General features: G+C 34.8%; 1 protein-coding gene across 3 annotated transcripts in view; it reads right to left on the bottom strand.

Moving 5' to 3' along the window:
- Positions 1–886: 886 nt before the first annotated feature.
- MACC1 (MET transcriptional regulator MACC1) overlaps positions 887–23,903 on the bottom strand; it is a 66,155-nt gene continuing 43,138 nt past the window's right edge. For 2 of the 3 annotated variants that reach the window (XM_079152279.1, XM_079152280.1), the window contains exons 3-5: positions 21,024–23,065; positions 18,345–18,533; positions 6,819–7,125 (exon numbers count right to left, since the gene is read on the bottom strand). In XM_079152279.1, coding sequence (XP_079008405.1) covers positions 6,913–7,125; positions 18,345–18,533; positions 21,024–23,065 — 2,444 coding nt within the window. In that variant the 3' untranslated portion in view covers positions 6,819–6,912. Of the gene's footprint in view, positions 6,669–6,818; positions 7,126–18,344; positions 18,534–21,023; positions 23,066–23,903 lie in introns of those variants that run through there. The other variant, XM_079152278.1, reaches the window with a different exon arrangement.

A 23,903-nucleotide genomic window follows, 5' to 3' on the forward strand; every position in this document is an offset into this window, starting at 1 on the left:
TGTGACCAATCCTAACCCTTCACTGAAGGAAATTCTGGGAAGCATTCTTTAGTTTAACCATTCATGTAATCATACATGTACATAGGGTAATGATATCTGTCTTATTCCATTATTTTTCATACCCCCTCCCATTTCCTTCTACATAATCTAAAGTCCCTCCATTCTTTTCTCACTCCTCACCCCGACTCCCATTATATACCACCATTCACTTATCAGGGAAAACATTTGGTCTTTGTTTTTTTGGGATTGGTTTATTTCACTTAGTATGATATTCTCCAATTCCATCCATTTATTTGCAAATGCCATAATTTTATTCTTCTTTATGGCTGAATAGTATTCCACTGTGTATATATACCACAGTTTCTTTATCTGTTCATCTGTTGAAGGGCATCTAGGTTGGTTCCACAATCTAAGTATTGTGAATTGAGTGTGGATGTCGGGGGAAAGGCACACTTTCACATTGCTGGTGGAGTTGCAAATTGGTCACACTCTTTAAGCTCTGATCCTGGAATGCCTGAAACTGCCTCTGGAATTTTCAAGTTGTGAGAAACTATAAATTCTTTGTGCTTAAATCCAGTTTGTAATAAGTTTTCTGACAACATCTCCTGAAAGACTGCTAAATGATGATTTTAGTGTAGGGCTGCTGTCTTTAGCTCAAGTTTCTCAGTAGTTTTAAAAAGCAGTCTTAAATAATATTAAGTCCACCCTAGAGAAAACCAAACAACAGCTCATTTCTCTCCTATTATTGATCAGATAAAAATATGAAAGATATTTTCCATTTTTAAAATGACTAACAGAAGGCAGGATACAGCTTCCACTGTCGTAAATAGCTCCTGTCATAAGAACTGGATCAACCCCCCTCCCTCCCCTTCACACCACCCTTATTTTCCACTCTGATATAGGGTTCTAAGCATTAAATGTGTATTTCCCAGGAGCAAAAGAGGGTATTTCCCCCCACAGAATGGAACCCTATAGTATGGTAAGTAGGGGTGTGGTAGCTAATTCTGTTATACCATTTAATCCAATATGTACCAGGGCAATATTATACCAAACTTGCCAATTCCAAAATCTTCTTAAAAGACTGAGTTTGGTAGAACCCATTTAAGTAAAACAAATAATTCCATCTCAACTGACATTGATTTTCAACTAACAATCATACATATATAGATACATTAAATGTAACAGCATATTCCAAGGGTTTAAGAGTGGACTTAAGCATTAGGAGCATTTTAAAAATCTGCTTTCAGGCACAAAAAGAAAGTCATTATCTTTTTCAAAACAGAAAAAAGTGAAGCCAGAGATTTTCTCCGTCAGTCACCAAAGAACAAGAAGTGATGGCAGAGAATGAAATTTGATATATTATATCTAAGTTCAATTTGTTACCCCCTTCTTAGGCACTGTTCCCTTAAATGTGGAACTCTTGTTGAAAACAGAAAGTCTAGATACCTTATAAACAAATGCATGTAATCATTTTGTAGTTCTACAACAAAAGTGGGATATAGAAATGGTTGTAGTCATCCCATTAGTTGAAAATATTTTTTCAATAGGGGAAATTAATTTAACAAGAAATTATCAGTCAATAAGGATGAGATTTCCCCAAGGAGATTTTATAGAATCAATTGCATATATTTTTCAAAATTATCTAAACACACTGAGTAAATGTCCCAAATTATCACTCAAATATTTTAATTCAAATATACTTACATTCTGAATGAGACATGTGGGAAACTGTCCTTATTTAGCAGAATCAGACTAGGTTACCATGGGACAGAGAAACCTGGGTTCTAGGAACTGCCGAGAAGCATGTGGCACTGTGTGGGAGTGGTTCCCTGTCCCCTTCTGGAATTTTCCCCTAACTCCACCTTATCCTGTCCATCACAGAAGAAGCTCCTCCCAGTCCTTGCCCCCTTTACCTGCATATTATAAATAATGGAGAGTTGGGTGACTCCATGTTGTTGTAAGAGGCCAGAGCTGGTATGGCCAGATGCATCATGCCTCCTCTCATAAAAAGAGTATTGGCTCTTGTGTGTTTATTGAGCAGATAAATTTTGGGGGAAACAGACAGAAAAACCACCAACATCCTCCTCCATAGTTAACCCTTTTCTCCTCCATGCGAGACAGAGAGGACCCCCACAGAGACACAAATCTTAATTCCTTTTATAACTAAAATTATTTTTATGCTTTTATTATTAACTCATGACAGTTTATTTTATATAAATAGAGATATTATTTAAAGTGATTTTTACTTTTCTTCTACAATTTTAACAGCTTATTTAATAGAATGACATGAAAATTTTGCTTATATAAACTTTTTGGTTTAACAAATATTGATTTAGTTTCCATATAGATGAAAGCAACTTTGATGTAGTGGTTCTCAAAGTGGGGTCCCTGAACCAGCAGAATCTGCATCACCAGGGAAACTACTGGGTAAGCAAAGGACTGACCTCCAACCTGTCAAAAGTTAGTGTTGTAGCCCAGAAGTCTGTTCCAACAAGCCCTTCAGGTGATTCTGCTACTCCTGAAGTTGAAGAACTGCTGCCTTTAAGGATTGGTCTAAGGCCTTTGCAATGAGACTGGAACATGTTTGGCAGTGTATCTCCAGTAGCTCCTGGTACAACCATTGCTGATCTTCCAACCTAGTGCTGTAGTCTGTTTTGTGTAGTATTAAACTAGTCTTAAAAACAGTGGTTCTAAATATTCAAAATAGTACACATTTCATAACCAATTTCATAAGATTGTGTGAAAAAATGAGATATTTGTAAAGTGCTTAGTTTATGCATATGTGCTGTGCTATACCTTGCAAATAGAGGACACTTTTAAAGTGAGTAGCTGCTCTACAAATTATTACTCTTACTTCATATTCTCTTCCCTCTTATTGAAATAAATAAGCAAAACCACAATGTATTCTGCTTATAAATATCCACATTCATAGACAGTTAAAGGGAACTTGAGAAGTTTCCCCATTCAAACTCGTCTTTTTACTGATGAGAGAAGTGAAGCCCAGGAGGCTAAATGACTGGTCTAAAGTCTTATTGGGACTATTGTGCAAAGATTTGAAGCCACAGATCTAAATTCCTGGAATAATGTATTGCAATTTTTGCTGTCCAACAGTGCTTGGCTCTGGAATTATTTTCTTTGGTATTACAAATTTTTATCCAGTGTAAATCTCTCCATCCCTACTCCCTCCTATATAAGTTGACACTGTTTTCCAAAATTGTCAAAGTGTTTATTAGGCTTAAAACTTTCTGTATATACATAAACAGAAAGTCAATATAAAATATACCATATATATATTTCAAAACATTTGGTGAAATATTGATGCTGAATATCAGCTACATATCATATGGAATGTTCAAATTGAAGTTTCCTGTTTATAAATAGTCACTTTTTATTTTGTGCTGCAGACTGGTAAACAGGTATGCAAGAAAGTAATCTTAACATGCTATTTTATTTTGAAAAATGTCTTTGGATGCTGTTACCTCACATGATTGTTGTACTTAATCTTTGGGTTATATGATTATACTTTACTCCCACTATGCCATACAGCAACATACGGGAGAGAACATCATGTAAAATGAGAAGTGGGGCGTTGGAATTGTAGCTCAGTGGTAGAGCACTTGCCTAGCATAGGTGAGGCACTGGGTTTGATCCTCATTACCATATTAAAAAACAAATAAATAAAGATTAAATTCTTTAAAATATAGCTTGTATCATTAAAAAATGGAGAGAGTTATGTATTTGTACATAGAAAAAAGATCTATATTAATTAGAGGAAATCCTGTCACCTATTTTTTCATTATTCTCCTCTTATAGCATATTCCTTAAGCATTAAAAATTAATAAAAATGTCATTTATGGCAGCAAAGTATGAAAATTCAAGTTTTGAAACTACCACATATGGCATTGTCCAATCTTGTGTTTTTTTCTCTGTTGTATGTTCACATCACATATTCCACGCTGTTTACTAGTATTAACATTTCTCAGCCCAATGCTATCCTTTTATTTAGTATTCTGCTCCTTCCAGAAATCTAGTTACCTCATGTTCAAAACTTACATAGTATTCTCTATAATGTAGAACATGAAAGTATTGTGTATCCATTATTAGTATGAACTGTTAATGACACACTGTCGAATGAACCTTATTGTTTTATGTGAAGACTTTCACAGAATAAAGCAGAGGATTTATGGCTTAAATAAAAAAACTCATATTGCAAGCCAGGGACTGAAATAAAAAAGCTTATCCTAATTCATGCATCATTAGACCAAAAGCCCGAGGAACTGAAAGAATCACTTAATCATTTTCCACTTTTGAAATGCTCTAAGTAGTATTGGATTAATAGCTTTTGATGCTTTTAATGATGTCAAGAATAGGATGTAAGTTCCTTATAAATTCCATTGACTTTCTGCCAAATATCAAAGACAATTTGTGATCACTAATTTAATCATTTCTGATTATGAAAATCCATGATTGTAAGAATAATATAAATCAGAAAAGTAGAAATAATTTACTAAAACTTTTAGAATTAATTTCTAACAATGTTTGAACATGGACTTAACATTCCCCTGGAAGAATTTAATAAGAGCTCATAAAATATCTTTGTATTTATTAATATTTAAATAATTGTTTCATCCTCCAATTACAGAGATGATATTTTTCTAGTTTTAAAAACTCTCCTTAAAATTCCCAACCACAATCTCAAAACATGAGAGGTGTACATTTGAAATGGTTTATTTAATTGTACTACACTAATCAGCTAACAAGATCTCTGCATTCTCAGATCTTGCAGCCTGGAAAAACCCAGTTATTAATCCCTTTCTATCCCTTCCCGAAATTCTGTGGTTTGCTGACATGTTAATAAGATTCCAAGAATGTTCTAAAGAAAGCAAGTTCATCACTAAGGAAGATTGTGTTCCAAATTTACAAATTAATTCTTTTTTCCTTCTCTTCAATTTATTTTCAATTAAGTTTAATTCTGTCCTTGAGTATGTATACATAACTCCTTGTTTAGGCTGCATTCTCTATCATCAGATATAAATATTAAAAGTCTTAAAGACTGTTCCGAAACTCCAATTCAAATTACCTTTGCCAGCATACCAAGTACCTTAGGATAGGTGGGTTAAAAGCTCTATACAGATTTTTACTTTCACTTTTTAGCCAAATGGACATGTTTTATTCAGGATCCTGAAACAAAACCCTTATTCAGCTCATCCACATTACCTTCATGGGTGTGTCTTCCTAAATGCTAGCAGTCTTAATGGGCCTAATGTGGCCTTTCCCTCTCCCCACTTGTACCCTTCACTTCTCCCTGCCAAACTTTACTCTCTCACCTGGCTCCCTGAACTCCTGAACTCTCTCCTGCCTGAGGGCTTTAATGAGCTCTAGCACCTTCCCAACATCAGGTGCCATGCCTGGTCCTCCATCATTTATTTCCTGGGGGAAAATTATCTGGTACCTACCCCATTGGTATGATGACCCCAGACCTCTGTATCTCTTAGCATCACAGCCTCTCCATTACAACTGTCACTAAAGATGCCACTTTACATTTAATGGTGTCATTTTTTATTGTCTGTTACTGTCACTTACCAGCACAGAAGTCAGGGATCATGTTTTCTCCAAATTACTAACCTCAAGCATCCAGGTGCCTGCCACAGAATAGGTACACACTGCATAACAACATGTGAATGACCGTCCCAGTACAAACACTAGCCTGCCTCCAGAAGACAGAATATACAAGTAAGCACAAGCACCTTTTTGTGAACTCTTCTAGCAATTAGCATTTTCACAGACTGAAGTTCTTATATTTGTTTTCCAGGAGCACTGAAAAACATGCTGGCATACTCTCGCATGCATGTGCACACAGGCATTTTTGAGAATACACGTACAATGTTATTAATATTGTGGGTGGTTAAAACTGCTGTATGCAACAGTGATTAATTAGGTTTCTGATGGGGGCTCTTTTTAATAACTCTTGTTATTAAAAATCCCTGAGATTTGAAGAACTACTTTATGTTAGGATCCTGCAGAAAATGGATAAGTTAGGATTAGCTAGGGCCCAAGATGCTAAAGGAAGCTGATGAAAACACCAGGTCTATGTCTGCATTTGCAGACACAGTTATGTGATGATAAGTCATGTTCTCCTTCTGGAAGTCTTTCAATGAGATGGTTAAAAAAAAAAAAAAAGGAACAAATGTCAATGAAAATTGAAATCACTATCATTTCCTAATAAGCTTTCATATGCAGTTTATTTTAATTATTATTATTTTTTTCAGTATTCTGCTAGGTGGTATGAACATCTTAAAACCAGACCAGGTTTTTCAAGCAGAAAACATCACACTGGCTTTGGGTATCCTCTTTAGTCCTTGGTTTCTCACATCAGAAAAGGGAGTAATGTTGACAAACTCCACTCAGGAACATAAGAAATCAGCCATGCATCCCGGAAGGACCTCAGGTGTCCTCTGCTTGGACACCAAGTGTCATTTTGCTCCTTCTCTCCCCTTATCTCCCAGCAAAACTCGAGTTGCTTATGTTGAGCTTCTAGTTTATTCTGATATCAGTGTGATGTAATTATTCTAGCAGTCATTTGTTTTAACTTCGAAAAATTGAAATAGCTTTGAAAGAGAGAGAGGAGGCTTTTCTTTCTCAACAACAAAGCAGCCTAATGTTTGCCTCTGAAACATAGACAGAAAAACACATTTGATTATAAAACCCAACCTAGGATAGGAGGGTAGGCTTACTTTCATCAGGTAAAAAGCAGTTTTTCAAACATAAAAATAAGTAATTTTCTGAGAATTTTCTCTCTCTCTCTCTCTCTCTCTCTCTCTCACACACACACACACACACACACACACACACACACACACACACCTCTCTCTCTCTACCATTCTCCCTTTCCCAAAAACCACACCCTTATTCCTATACATCCTCAGAAGTAGAGAATGCGGTTGCTCTCAAAATCTCCAAAGAATTTACTAGTAGTAAAGCTCCAGTTAAGTCTCTCCACTGTTTGGTCACAGGATTTTTCATTCTGTCCAAAGATGATTGAAGGTCTTGTAACACATCTCTGTAGCTATTTCCATAGTGAGCGCTCCAAGTATAGAGAAAATCATAGGCAGGTTTCCACATCATCTATAAAGGGAAAAAAAATAGACTTGAGTAGCTTGGAAATAAAACAGAAAGGAAAATAGATGCCTTTTAAAAAAGTTAAAAACCTCTTAAGACTTAATATGGAATGCCAATTATATATGGGCTTATTTGATGTCCTAAGAAAGAAGCTTTAATAGCCATCAGTTCCTTGTTATATCCCTGTTTCTAAAGCTAGAGATTTTTAAAATTGTCTATAAGTGTGGTCTTTTTCTTTTTTTCTTGCATCATCTTATTGCTCTTTGTTTTGATGTTAAGATAAAACTCCTTCCACAATTTTTTGACAATGACAAACATTACTGAGATAAACTTTTTAAGGTTAATGGGATGACTCTTATTTTTATATGTATATGTGGTAAATTTTATGCACTACATATAATGACTTATATAACATATTTTACACTTATAATTCATTTTATTACATCAAGTCTATTAACAAAGAAAAATGTAGCTTGGTGATCGAATCAAAATGAAAGCAAACAATAGCTCTTTAGTTCAAAAATTGCTTCAATGATACATTTTATGACCAAAAGAAAGACCAATATTCAATGCTTCTTTGCTTTGCTTTCTCTAAGCACCTGCCCACATCAATGATGTCATTGTTTCCATAGAAATAAATGTACGTCAAAGGAGTACTTCACATACAAGTGCATATGTAATGGTATCCAAGGCAACTGGGCTCAGAGAGAATAGAGAAAAAGGCAGCTCAAATAAGACAAATGGAAGAATGAACACACACACACACACACACACACACACACACACACACACAGTGTAATGACAAAACAGGAAAATGACAAAATGAACTATGCACTTACAATTGGAATATTTGGAATACAAACTTCATTACCCACTACTTATTTGGGCTCAATAAACTAATTCAGTTGTGATTCTGTCGCTTGAAAAATGTAGGAACACAGATTCTGAGCTAAATATTATGCAGAATTGCCCTCTTAAAATAGTGTTCATTAGCAGTAATAACACAGTAAGTGGGAACTTGGAATATAATTTTTCACTTTCCTCCAATATCACCATATAATCTACAATTGAAGTGAAAAGAATTAAAAACCAAAATAAGACATTCCATTTTATTTTGGTTCAATCCACATAAAGTCTCAAAGTGTAATTTGATGCTATTTGTTAAGAGCTGTCATGAACACATATATATGCCCACCTCGCTTGACAAAGCTCAATTCTGCAAAATAGAGAAGGAAAGATAATCATCAAGGTTGTATCATATTGAGGTCTATGATACAGCAAAAAAAATCATGTCAGATTTTTATATGTTAAGTTTTATCCTCAGCACCTTATTCATAAAGAATCGTATGTTTCTCCACTAACAGACTGTGAATGGTCTGCCCTCTCTTCTATTTTTCTGAAGACTTACTTTGAAATCAAATTTCTCAAAGTTTAGGTCATCTTTTGTAGCTCAGCAATGGAACACAAATCGAGACATATTAATGGAACCTTTTTGTTAAATTCGGGTTTGACTGTCACTTCTCAGATGCAAGGAAATGCTAAATAAATGGATTATTCTGTAGTGGGTTTATCCTGCCTGTAAAAGCTCTGGAATCTATATTCTATGTTGCCTCCACTTAAAAGCCTCTGACGCTCTACCTGGTACATCATTTTTCAATTTGTCATGTATTGTTGAAAATAATGGTATTTATAGCTAATGCCTTCTAAGACTTTCTAAGTTCCTTTGTTGTTAAACCTAATCAATGATGCATTTGGAAACATTTATGATAAATTGTAACTGAGAACATTTCAGTAACAAGGTGATGGCAAAGGAGATTAGCATAAAATATCACAGAAAACAGATGTCTTTGAACAATTGAAAATGGGTAATTTTGAGGTTGTTCACTGCTTTGAAAATTCAAGTACCTTGTAATTAGAAGTGGTCAAAATGGTCCCCTGACTTTGCTAGGTAGAAAAGCTCTGGATCATTTCTCTTACTGCAGCACCATGAATTGCTATGTATAGAAAAGCCTTGAGGCACACTCAATCATGAAGCAGCTTCTCAGTGATGCTGGGGGCAGGAAATACGCCCAGGTGATGCATAAATTAGAAGCTACAGATTCAGGAGAGATCCAGTGATACATCTACTTACGCACTTAAGCAGAGTGCTGTATAAACCCCTCATATTTGCCGATTTGTACTGATCACAGAACATGCACTCAGCTCTTACAATTCAGAGACATTTGGATAGATGGCTGAGTCCTGAATCCTAATTAATACTTCTGAAACTGTGAAGAGATTTCCTAAGAGTCCCCTGGATTAGTTAGAAATGCAAGGAGGGACATTTCCCTAAAATCATGTGAAATCCCCTGGAGTCTAAACTGTAATTTGTTTAGAAATGGGTACAATAGCTTTGGAATAAAAACAGCAGGACATTGGTAAACTTCATGATTCGTACTAAAATATGAGCATATTTTGCATATGATTTTTGTTGCTCACTGCAGCAAATTGAATCTGCATATTTCTTCAGTGTAAAATCTCATCTCCCACGTATAAAAATCATTGGTGGCTGTCCACACAGATAACACAGAAATGCTCTCATAGTACAAATACAGTAAAAATACTCAAAATATTGTTCAGAGCCACTGTTCATTAATTATTTAACTTATTAAATAAAAATTCATTGAGTTTCTAGTAGTACAAAGAATCTTGTTACAGTAAGGAATAAAATGATAAGGAAAGTATTGCTATTGCTTTTAGAAGCTTATATTATAGAAGAGGGGTAGATACTTGCACAGACACTGACTCAATGGGTGGATAGGCAAGACTGGATAATCAACAACGGTTAGAAAAAACTAAAAAAAAAAAAAAATATATATATATATAGTTTTAATATCAATGGGAGAAAAAAGAAGATCATCCCATTGGCTGAGAGACAAGATGTTGCAATGGAAATAAAGACAGGTTTTGTGTCAGGCTTGTGTCCGTATTTGAGTTCCACTGCTTATGGGATGAGTCAAATTGAATAAATTAATCAAATTATCTGAGCTTTGAATGTACTAAATCTACAAAATACGAATAATAATTCCCATGTCTTATGTTCTCATGAAGGCAATTCATAAAGTTTATGATATATGGTGTTATGGTTTGTGTGTGAGATGTCCCCCAAAAACTCATGTGTGAGACAATGCAAGAACATTCTAAGGAGAAATAGTTGGGTTATGAGAGTCTTAACCCAATCAGTGAATGAATCCCCTGATGGGATTAACTGAGTGGTAACTGAAGGCAGGTAGGGTATGGCTGGAGAAGGTGGGCATTGGAGGTTTTCCTCTGGGGTATGTATTTGGTATCTGGCAAGTGGAGTCTCTCTCTCTGCTCTCTGATCATCATGTGAGCTGCTTCCCTCCACCACACTGTTCTGCCATGATGTTCAGACTCACCTTGAGCCCTGAGAAATGTAGCTGGCTGTCTATGAACTGAGACCTCTGAAACTGTGAGCCCTCAAATAAACTTTTCCTCCCTTACAATTGTCCTGGTCAGATCCTTTAGTCACAGCAGCAAAAAAAGCTGACTAAAACATGTGGTTTGCATTTAATGCTACCTAATAGGATATGGAGGAAAGTGGATATGCTTTAGTGGGGGCTTCTTAACTGTTGAAGCCTAGTTTTACCCTTATTGAATGTGAGGTAATAGAGGGGAGTAATCTGATAAGAAATTGGATGGAGCAGTCAAAGGCTTATCATAATTCATACTATAGGGGTAGTGTGCAAGCAGAGGAATACACTAAAGAAGAGAATAAAGGGATGAAAAATCTAAGCCTAACCAAGTCTACAATTAGTGGATACCATAAGACATAGAAAGCAAGAAAAGGATGGTGAGAGGCTAGAGTCAGAGTGATAGAAAATGATGCCAGGTCTTTCATGTTGCAAAAGCCAGTGACTAGTAGCATTCCAAGAAAGGTATCCAGTGATTTATGAGAGCCAGTTCACACAAACTCCCCATGACTGATCACTCACGTATCCCCAACTCCATGTGACATCACATTGTTAGGCCCAAATCACACATGCTGGGAGTAGTTACACCAGGGAAATCATCAAATGCTATAAATTAGAGCTTTTCCTCCTTGGAGAGCTGGATATTAAACATTTTACCACCACAGTACAGAGAATATTCATTGTCTGTTACCTCCTTCACTACTGATAATGTAAAGTGATGTGGAAATATAAAGAGAAACTTAGAAAAGTCAAGATTGGGCAGTTGGCTAACCTTTGGTAATCTTGGAGAAAGCAGTTTGAAGAGAGTTAGTGCAGAGCATACTAGAGATCAGGTGCCAAAGAAATAAAAGTCACCAAATAAAGAAGTCACATTTGAAATTTGATTGTTCAAGAAGAATGAGATAAAAAGAGAGAGGAAGAAGAAGCAGGAGGAGGATGAAGAAGAGGAGGAGGAGGAGAAAAATTTTCTACCAGATAATAGAGGAATTTTTAAAAGGAAAAAAATCTATAAAAAGTAAAATTTTAAATAAAAAGGAGATTTTGGTTTGAGTTCTAACTCTACTAGATGGAAAATTTAAGATCATTGAGGATTAAAGTGGAACACATATAAAACACCCAAGAAAAAAGCTAACTTCCTTTAGGCATAAACATAAACAGAAGTTAAGATTATTATGAAGTTGGGGTGGATAATTAGAAGAGCAAGTATTAAGAGAAACTGAGAAGGAGAAAAAGCATATGTCAAGATTTATATGCTTAATATCTGATAAAAATATTGAATTTCATTATTTGTGCTTTCCCTTAATAAGCAAATATCTGCCAGGTATGGAAAATACAACTTTTTCAACGTTGAACTTTGCCTTAACAAAGCCTAATAAAAGTCCAGCTTTCATGAATGCAATAGTCTAATCAGTTTGGGTTTTTTGTTTTGTTTTGTTTTGTTCTGTTTTTTTGTCCTTTCTGGAATGAATAAATAACATTTGGATTCAAGTCCTTAAATATTTAAACTTTTATTTCCTCAGTCTTTCCTATTTTGTTCTAGAGTTCTTGCTAATATGAACATATGTTATCAAACACAAAAACACAAGAGGTAACTTTCATATATTAACTATAAACTTTGAAATCTTGTCCAAAAATACATATTCAGGAAGGTCACAATGGATTCTACATTTTGTGATACATTAAAAAGAAAATAAAGTTATCATCTCTAGAAATGTTTGAAGGAGTAAAATGGGTAGAATCAATGATATTCTTTCCAGATTGACCAATTTAAGTCCTATAAAAGCTGGAAATGAATTGTGAACAGCCAAGATCTCTTCCAGGTTTATGTTATATCTATTCAGTGTTTTAAGTTTTTCCACACTTGCTTAATATGATTAAGGGAAGATGCAGAAACTCTGTACTTATTCCCCAACAAATCAAAAGGAAAGTATGCTCTTGTGAGTTTTTGTTGAATTATTCTTAACCACAAAACAAATTCTCTCAGCAGTCTCATCTCAATCATAAATACATAAATATTAGATACATAAGTTGCATTCTTATGTCTCTAAGATTTTTGATGTTGATCTCATGATGTTATGGATGCACCCTTGAATAGAAAGTATGAGGCTGATAAAAGAAGAGTTGTTCATTTCTCATCTCTGTGCTGTGATCCCTTCTATAAAGGGCAGTATCAGTAATAATGTAGTCTATCAAGCTGAGCAGTTTTCCAAAGTCTCAACTTCTGTGCCCAAGGAATGTCTTTCCTTTAATTAATCTTCTCAATATTTGGGGACAAAGTTAAAGATAAGGGAGCAATGAAAATGTAACATGTGGGATGTCAAAAGAAAGGAAACAGGATTAGAGACAAAAATAAAGTTTTCCATATTTAAAGTGCTTATTCCCAGAAGCCAATAAAACTCATTAAATAAATGCACTAGATGATGAAATGCGGCATGAATAAAAGCAATTCGGATCTGAGCATAGCATTCTATGTCTTTTTTTAGCTCATGAAATATGAATAGCATAAAGAATGTAATTGATTTTAACTACCTTTGGATAATTACATTTGCCACATTTGAGGATTAATAATCCACCTACCTTCCTCATAAAATTATAGAAGCAACATTTCATTTTAAGTACCATTAGCTGAAGAAGTATTAAGGCAACCTTGCCTGCTTAATGATTATTACATGTGTTCTGTCTTTAGTACATCATTTATAATATCCAGGTAGGTCTTATATCACTTGCAATTAGTAATTATATAAATGTTATTGAAGCTTAGGTTGCCATTGTCTTCAAAAGAGAGAAGAAACTAAAGTATGGGTCTGATACTTAGCTAGATATTGGTTTTCTGAAATTCCTTATGTTAATATTCTCTAGTAATAGACCTTAATAAGGAAAACCTAAAATCAAATGGTATTATACTTAAGTCCATTTAAAAATATCCTTAAAATATTTAGCCTGATATAGTTATTATTTCTATTCTTTTTCAGTGTGTTAATGAGACATGATATATAATTAAAGGCCACTGAAAAACTATGCATTAACAAAGAATTTCAGTCTTTTTTTCTTTCTTCCATCATTCCAAAAAGTGAAGTATACTTTTGAAATTGGAGATAGCAGCAACAAGTATAGAATTGTACAAAGTAAGACGATGGTAATCTAATAGCATTGTGCCTAGTCTCTAGTTTGAACAACTAAGATTTGAGAGATTATTCTATACATTTTACCACTGGTAGGTGAATTTCCATATAATGCTTTTCCCTTCTTTAAGAAAGTATAACTATGTTTCTCACTGTAAAAGAACAGCAAACAAAGTGCATAAGTACCAAGGCTAGAACTAAACCAGGTCCAGATGCAGAACCAGATAATTCAATATCCCTGTAAGCAGACCAAGGAATTGCACATAAGCCAGAAAAGCATATTATTCCAAGGACATTCTTATTACCTTTTGCAACAGAGATTTTCCAAGGAAAATTAAATGTTCAGCCATAAGAAAAAGGTAATCAGCCAAGACATTTTCTCATTTTTTTCCATACATTAACATTCTGCCAGTTTCTCAGAACATTTGAAATTATTGCTGACTTTTTCCTCACCTGCATTCTTTCTCAATTGTATTAGTAAAAAGTTTCTATATTTTATTTCCTTTTCCGTAATCACTCAATATCATATAGTGGTAAAATTCACCTCTTCCTCTTTATCAAAATAACAGATACTATGTATTTAGTGATTATCATATGCAAAGTGATTATCACAAATATTTTTATTACTAACATTTGATACTCAAAACATTTGCCATTCGATAAGTAAGATAATATTATCCATTTCATTTTACTAAAAAAAAAAAAAAAAAATCCTACAAAATTCACTTGCCCAAGGTCCTAGGCTAACACACCGTCATGTTGGAATGGGAATTCATGCCAGGAAGCTTGATCTCTGTGATCTGGAAGTCATTCAGTACTCTCCTCCATTGATCCCATCATGTGCACCACCCACATCTCCCAACAATTATTAAAGTGAATTCTCACATCTTCTCTTCATTGGTCTCTAGAGCTAACTGTTTTCCAGAAGCCCTGAAATCCCAGTCCTCTCTAATTATTCAAATGCTCCTCATCCTTTGGGACTAGTACAGGTCCCCTGATTGTTCCTGACTGCTTTAATCTTTTTTTAACTTAGTAATTCATCATCACCATAATCAACTTAGCACACTAGTTAGTACTTTGTATAAGACAAACTGGATTTGAATTTTAGCTATATCACTCAATAACCATGTAACTCTGGGTAGATTATACAAATGCTCTCACACTTAATTTGTATAGGCATAAATGTGAATAATAATAGTGTTTTCCTCACAAAGTTTGTTGATATAAATGAGATGTTGTAATTAAAATGTTCAAAATGATTAACAGACACCCAGTAATATTGAATAAATTGCAACTATAATCATTCTCATCTAAACATATATTTCTTTAAAAAACTTGTTATTCAAGTATTGATAGTTTATCCCAATTCCCAAGTCAACATTCAATTTAGCTTTTAAGAGAAAAAAAATTATTTTTCATTCGTTGGTGCTTTCTGTAATTCCTAAACCAATGCTGAGAAATGATAGACCCATAAAGTGTATTGCTGATTAAAACACCGAGGACAAAAATACAAGGGAAAGATGCTTAACAAGTGGGAAGAGTTCCACATAGAAGCTTTCATTCACTTAATAAATAAATAAAATTAACTGTTTGAAGTACTTTCTTATCTTTAAACTAGACTTAGAGAAAAAAGTGCAATGAATACTCCACTTGCCAGTCAGAAAATGAGAAGGAACAAAGAAGGCTGCTAAATAATACAAAAGAGAGTTAGGCCTGCATTGATTACTTGGTGACTGCAAAAAGACTTAAAATACACCTTACTGATTATAACTTTCTACAGGTGAGTGATTTCTAAGATGGAAAAAATATCATGATTAAGAGTGTTGGCTTCACTGGACTTCCACAGGGAGGGTAGCTCACTATGGTATATCAGATAAATCATCTTCTGGAGGGCATCTTGGTGTCTTTGGTTGAGGTGGAGCTTAATGGGTTAAGGTGACTTCAAATTGTAGTGAGCCTTAGTGTCCTTAGTGAATGAGAGTTCTTAATGAATAAGATGGAAAGATCATTTAATTTATTGTTATGCTGGGGGCTTTAAAGAGAAATTATTGTCATATATGATACTATACCCAAAAAAGCTAAGTGAAGATCACCCAGTTCAGGCCTTTTAATATTTTAGCATAAGCAAGGCATGGTGACTCACACGTGATCCCAGTGGCTAAGGAGGCTGACATAGGAGGATCACGAGTTCAAAGCTAGTCTCAACAACTTAGTGGGGCCCTAAGCCACTTAGAAAATCCCTGTCTCAAAAGATAAAATAATGGGCTGATGATATGACTCAGTGGTTAAGTGCCCCTTGTTCAATCCCCAGTACCAAACACACACACACACACACACACACACAATTTTATCATATAAATCCTCCAAATCCCTAGCACTTTACCTTGTACCAATTTTTTAAAAAATGGTCTATTTTTCTAATTTATTTTCTTCTATATATTAAAATCTCTAAATATCTTCAAAAGAAAACTTCAGTGAATTTGCATTAGCTTTTTCAGAAAAACATTGGCAATAGTTACATTTTATATAGCATTAAGTATATTTTTCTCAAATAGTCTTAAAAATGTATTTTGCTTATAATCAGATTCTAAGCTTTATAGCTTTGTTTTTATGTATGAATTATAGTGCCATTAGAAAAATTGAGTAACATTTTTTAATGTTAATTTTGGGAGATGGTTAATTTAAAAAAATGGCATCCTCATATGTCTCCAAAAACAGGGCTTTTCTTCTTGTTGTTGAAAATTTATGTTTATATTAAGAAAACTGAACTTTCAAAAAAAAAAAAGAAAACTGAACTTTCAAAATAATTCCAGAATCTTGCCTGGTACAGATAAATGACAGATAATTGTCCATTAAACACAATAAAGGTAGAACAAAGGTAAGAGAGAGAAGTTGAAAAGAAGACAAAATCAGTGAAAAAGCTCAGGTAAAGGCACTGACACACCTGGAGGACAAGTCTGGATCATGCTCCCTCTAGGAAGTGAAATAAAGGAAACAGAATATCACAGGAACCACTAACCTGGCTTTCTTCCTGTTCCAATCCTGGTTCTTTCCTTCTGTATCCCTTACTAGTAACTAATACTTCTGTGTTGTGTAATTAACTACTTGAATTATAAATGAATCATATTTAAGAAACAATGTTTTTCAAAGAGGAAAAAATCATACAGCTATATTTTGTTTGAGAAATAGAAATTAGCATACATTTCCTCTTTAGTCTGAGTGGCCTCACAGGTATAAATTCCTATAGGTTATTTGGAATGGCTTAAGTCCATACACCATGGATTTTTCTAACTATTAAATAACATGTGCAGAGTGAAGATTGTTAATATTAATCACAAGAAATTGAACTCTAGCGCCTAGGAGAACAATTAGGGGCTTTCCTTTTAGCTTCTGAGTATTTATCAGCCCCAAGCACAGACTTAGTCATTGATGATTTGGGTTATGCAAAAGTAAATAATGGAAAAGTGTGCTGTTTGTCCCATCAAGACTTAGGGGAAGACAAACTATAAACAATTAGAAAGAAGCCAGATGCTTAAGGAGACTGACAGAATAAATAACTCTCCAATAACTCTCAACAAAACTCTTTAAAAATGGGATATTATTAAGAGAAAAAGGTTGTGCTTTCAATTAGACAACTTTTAATCAGTGAAATAAAATGTCCAAATCCAAAGGGCACATTCTTTATAATATTGTTTTTTTCCTTTGTAACGACTTCCAGTCTTTTGTCTCATTTACTGTAAACACTTGTGTCCATTTCATGCACAACACTTGATGCTATGGTATTTTCACTGAGAGGTTGAAACGCCCTGTACAGTTTATAGCGATAAATGTAGTCTATGAGGGGAGATAAGTCCTCAGTTCTCAGTTGCTCTTGGCTAAAGTGATTTGGAGTCCCTGCTGGAGATGCAGGCTCCGGGAACTTAGAAACCATACTGCTGAACTTTCTGCAACTGCTGGGATCCTACTGATGCGGTCCAGCTCTTCACTCTTTGTGGTAAGGTTACTTTGTCCTCCTGATCAACCTGCTAGAATAGTTGTTTCACAGTTAAAAAAAAAAAATCTTAAAACATTAATACCCAACTCTATGCCCCAAAAGGAGGTGGAGAACATACCTTCTGCTTCTATCAGGTCATCATTTAATATGAGAGTATTTTTGTTAAACGTCAGTATCTTGAAATGCCTATTCTCATTTGAAAGATGCAGAATATTTTATACCCTTTTTTATGACAACTGACTTAGTCAATGTCTAAACCTTATGAATACTTACTATTAGAGCCTCCTCCTTTGCCTTTCTTGGTCCTATCACCTCCCTTCAAAATTTACCTCTTCTACATTTAAAGTTGTTACCAGCTCTCCTACTGACCCAATTTGATCAAGTTATTTGACCAAAGGTCATGTTAATATAAAATTCAATAGGAGAAACAGCAATGTATTCTAAGGGAGCTCAATGCCTCTTAAGAGTGAGAAATGCATGTTTCAGATAGTTTTGATTGGTTACATGGGTATTGACCTCAGTGGATCTTCATGGATGTGTCCCCAATTAATCCATGAATGTGGTTTGGGTTTGATTGCATTTTCTTCATATGTTCTGCAACTTTTCACTATTGAATTAGACATACAAAAATCTCACCTCGGCAGCAACATCTCCAGTTTTTCCACGGTGAGGAATTTCGTATGCCTCCATTTGTTGCTTTGTGAGTCGTACTAGCTTTTCAGCAAGTTCCCTCCAGCCTTTTCCAAGTTTGACAGCTGAAGTCAGAATAACAGCCTCTTGGAGAAGATGTGCTACCAACCCTTGGCAGTCCATCTTCAACAAAGCCTGCGACAGCAATTGTATATCATAATTAAAAGCAAATCATTTTGATTTTTTCCTTTCAATTAAAATTTATATTATTTATTCTAGAAATTGGAGTCCTTTTTTTTACCACACATCTAAGTTTTCTAAAACCCAAATTTTCGATTTACTGTTAAGCAAATTCAACACACATACTTAGCATTCAACATATATACTTATGTGTGTGAGGCTCTGAGTACAGTCTGCAGCACTCTCCCTCCCAACAGTGTCTAAAATTTCCCAGAATTATGCCTATTACATATAAATTAGGTATTCCTTCAGCTTTGAACACAGCTATTGACGTTTATAAATTTTACAAATAACCAAATACCTCCCTTTACTAATGTAATTGTGTTAAATAAAAACGATAGAAGTCTATTATTACCTTTAAATAAAACCTGCTTAATATGCTTAAAAAAAAAACCATAAGGTATGAAAGATAAAACACAGTCTTCTACATGCAAAATGGAAAACTCTTTCTTTCTTTTTTAGGCATCTGAACTTTTTCACTCACCATGTATGTTTCAAACAATTCTATAAGTTGCTGTACTGCTTTGAATACATTTTTGAAAATGTGATTATATCTATGTATTCTCTTCTCTGGTCAAATAAGCAAAAAAAAAAAAAAAGAAAGAAAGAAAGAAAGAAAGGTGTTTAACAGTTCCTCATTACTTAGTGGCACTTGGAATCTTTATCTACAAACCAATATAATACATGCAAATGAACAACCAAATTAGATAACTATTGAAGTTTGAGAAGCGTTGATTCCCATGTAAATATACATTTAGAAGGGCTGCCTGTGGCTTTTATATAGACTAGAATGAGCCGTGCATTTCTACTGAGGAGTTACAACCTCAGTGAGAAGCAATTCTTAGCCAGCAGGACCCTGAAGGACTTTTAGTAATGTGGGATGGCTTTACTGCTTCAGCATCCAGTTTTTTTTGTTGTTGTTGTTTGTTTGTTTGTTTGTTTCCTTTCTTTTCTTTTTTTTTTTTTGGCTTTTTTTAGCAAAACAAAACTTTTCACTTGAAGTCATAAAACCTGAGTTTAAAATCCATGTCCACAAACTATAAGACTTCAGATGAATCATTCAATCTATATAATGATTTTAAAGGGATATGGTTAACACCACTGTCCAATACTCAATAATAAACATGAAGATTAAATCAGGTGCTGAAGGACTTCACAGAGTGTCAGGTATATAAGGACAGCCACACTTTAATTTGTTAGTTTGGCCAGTTCTTCAAATTCGTATACAGTGCAAGAACAAAAAGTATGTTTATTGTACAAAGAAAGTTTCAAAAGATAAGAATGACCCCTGGTCCATACTCAGTCACCTTCCTAACTGATGGCCTTTCATTTAGAAGTGCTGAATCCTGCAGAGTGATAGTACTTGTTTGACGGCTCCTTTGGGACCTACTTTCATGATCGGTCTTTCCACCAGCATTTTCTATGTAGCCATTCAAGGCACTCTATTAATTATCATACTCTCAAAATGCACAGGTATAAATAGGCTTAAACTTTTAGATCATTGGGTCAATATAACTTTTTTGTCTACTAAGAGAAAAAAGAAAACAATTTCAATTGAAATTTTTGTGAATACATACTGAATGCGAGCTATGAGAGGTAATGCATTTTGTATTGCAAAACTCACATGAGCTTCCACCAGGTAGCATAGCTTCTATCAGTCTCCAATGGCCCAGATGAAGAGAGAAGGCAGCCACCATAATAAAACTATCCACTTAACAAATGGAAAGTGGCATTTTTAAACTTTAACTGTTCTTGGTATCATTGTAGAACCAAAAAAAATATTGGAGAGGAAAAGGTGTTTTTTATATTTATTCCTTTAATATGTAAATTATTGTTAATGTCACCGATTAAATTTCATCTCTAATTATTTTTTCCTCCTTTTGTACTTTGATTAAAACTTTACTCCTCTGTATGAACCTGCTTGCATAATCTCCTAATTCATCTCCTAAAGGGCACCATTTTTCCTAGTTATGTATAATGTCATTTAGAGCACACTCCAACATGTGTACTTATACAAACATTTTCCTCTCCTTCAATATTTTTGATGAAGTGGACCTCCAGCAATGCCCAAGTTAGTTTTGTTTAAGTTCGCTTTTATTTACATTCATGTTATGAAACTGCTCTGATATTTTAGGGCCATCTAAATATTTGAGAGAGGAAGAAAAGAAAATGTCTTATAAGTTTTAGGTCCAACACAAACAGAATCTCTAATCTCCCTTTAAAAGATGATCCTTGGGTCCCCACTTTCTGAGAAAATCATTACTGAATCTCAAATCTAAAAATCCAATTGTATGATCTTTTACAATAGGTTCTATATTTGCTGTAAAGTGACTTCAATTTATTTGAAGCTGCTTTCTAAAAAAAAAATTCTTATCTCATATGTTTGGTTATAAGTTAATAAAATTTTCTGTGGTAAATAAGTTACTATGATTAAGCAATACTCACCACAATAAGTTCATAAAGAAACTTCCTTGTATTTCTGTCTCCATGGCAATCTTCCTTTAACTTCTTTACAACGTAAGAAACCTTTTCTGATTCTTTGTCTACTTGCATTTGATCAAAATCTTCCAATGCCAGATGAGAGTACCCCAGGACATCAGCTAAAACTTTCCAGTCATAAACTTTTTCTAACACCAACGTCAATACAACTGAGTATATATAAGTCAGTTTTTTAAAGGGCAGGGCAATTTGTTCAAGTAGATTCCTGGTTGTAAAGATACTATCAGAACCAGACATGACTTGTTCTTTGGAAATCACCTTGACATTTTTGCAGTGCACGAGTCCAATCTTACCTCTGAGGACTCCCACATACCATTCCTTCACTTTAGACTGCCCCATGGCTTTTACCTTACCTTCTCCAAGAAGAGCTATTGTGTCCCCTTTGAAATATTCCAAAAAGTAGTCAATCTTGCTTTGTCTGAGCACTGTCTTCAGGGTTACCGCGTAGTTGGTAAAGTTCAATTTTTTATCTTGGAATGTGGGATATTTAACAAGCACTGCTGATAATGAAGGAGTGGACTTGCTCTCTTTCTCCTTCTGCAGATAACCTGGCAGATTCGAGAGCCTTTTTAGGTTGGGAGCTGGATCAGGTGAAGTGATAAAGAACTGTGCAACTGGTCTACCATTAGGAGGCTCCACCTGAACACGGAAAACAAACAAGTGCATCTCTCTGCAGTCCACTACAGAAAAAAAAACTTGTTGATGAACTACCTCACCTGCTTCCAACTGCTTTTGTTTAATTTGCTTCCCGTTCCCTTGTACCTTTACTTCAAAATCGGGATCACATGAAAACACAGAAATATTTAAATCCTGGGGCTTGTCAAGCAAAAATGAATGCCTCCCCCAGAGTTGAAAAACAACAGGAGATGCATTTTTTCCACCCTTCTTAATATCAGGGATTGTAAGCTTTCCTGGCATATAGCCATGTCCACAAACTGTGAAAATAGCAGTGAAACTGGGATGAATGTATTTGGGGCCATAAATTCCAATTGAGGTGGTTTTGTGAATGTAATCCCAAATGGTGGCAGGTGGTGACTGAATAGCTTTAGGTTGTGCAGCAATCACTAGATACATCACCTGACTCAAGTCCATGAGCTTGACTTGGATGGTGTCTTTATAAACATAGCAGTTGTTTAATACTTTGAAGGGACCTTCTTTGACCAGGCTGTGTAAACACACCATTTCTGTCATCACTTGGCTGAAAGGATCCTTTCTTACTTCAGCCCCAATTTTCATTTCTAACAAAATAGCTTCCATTGTATTAAGGTTGCTTAACATGATTTCCAACAGAGGGCTTACAGTGCATGAAAGATCATGATTAAGCATTTGTGGAGGATCCAGAAAAGCCCTTAGAGATACCTCTTGGAATTCTCCCACAGCTACATGACCTTGGGGCACATGGACAGTGATGTCTGATTCAGGTAACTGTACCGATCCTCCTTGGTGGTTAAGTTTACAGACTGTGATGGTCTCTGCAACTTGCGTTTGGGCCCATCCAGGACTCTGATTCATAGTATTCAAATCCAGGCAGGAGCGAGCCAGTTGACGTTGACTTAACCAAGCCATTTTATAAGCCTCTCGATCATTCTGAAGCCATTCTAAGTCTTGTGCTAGGATCTGGTCACAGTCTTGCATACTCTGATGAGTATGTGCAGTATCATCTAAAATGCCCAGAAGTTCTGAAACGCTTTTAGATCTTCCTGATTTCCTTGAGGAAGACTTGCTGAGCAACTGGTGCACATCAAGTTCATCACCGGAGGAATCAAAAGAATTTCCAGTTTCAATTTCTCTTAAAAAAAGAAAAGGATCTTCCTTCAAGATGGAAATGTTCTCTCTCTTCTGGTTATTTCTTAGCTGAGTTATGTCATCCAAAAATGGGTTAGAAGCAGACAGTTCCTTCCAGAATGGATTTGTAACTTTCAAAGCCTTGTCATCATGAAGAGTGACAGCATCCGGCCAATTGCAAAGTAAGCCTGAGTCTTGCCATTCTTATTATTTAAACAAAAACAAACAAAACAAAAATCAGGCGGCTATTTGAGATATAACTAAGACTCATCTTAAAAATTCAAGACGTTACTTTTCATTTTGTTTTTTTCTCTCTAGTTTAGCTACTACAAACTTAATGTTAAATTTGGTCAAAGTCTCATGTAATGAGAACATAAACATAAACTAAACAAATAAATATTGATTGCTTCAGACAGTGATTCATTTAACATATTTCCTTGAAAATGAGTTAAACTGGTATTCATTTATTTATGCCTTGTTATTTTATGTTTCATTTTCCCAAAATGAACAAACTGAATTCAATTATCTACATTAGACATGATTAGAACCTTCACAGTGAATCTAATTATATAAAACAATCCCACTGTATTAAAGATTCAACACTAAATTCTTAGATTATTTTCTGACAAATTTGTATTAATAACATTGAATTTGTGTGTGTGTGTGTGTGAGAAAGAGAAAGAACATTGAAACAATAGACTACTGCTGGATAGTGCTTGAAGGAATTTGTTGAGCTTGTTGTGAACTTGCAGTGGCAAGGAATAGTCTGACTACTAGAAATGGGAACTTGGAAAGTGAGTGTTTTAAGAATTATAACACATTAAGATATTCACATTTTCATATGAAGAATTTCTATATATCCCACAATGTTGAAGACATTGTTTTTAATGTTTAGAGTGAATCATACTTGGCTATTTCTCAGAAAATATTAGTAACAATTCTGGGGACTTTGTGAAACTGTTGCTACTTTGGAGAAAATGAAAGCCAAAATGGGCAAATCACCCAAGTTTCTGTAGAAAAAAAAAAAAAGAATTCAAGTAA

The sequence above is a fragment of the Sciurus vulgaris genome (assembly GCF_902686455.1).
Source record: "Sciurus vulgaris genome assembly, chromosome: 8".
In the NCBI taxonomy this organism is placed as follows: domain Eukaryota; kingdom Metazoa; phylum Chordata; class Mammalia; order Rodentia; family Sciuridae; genus Sciurus; species Sciurus vulgaris.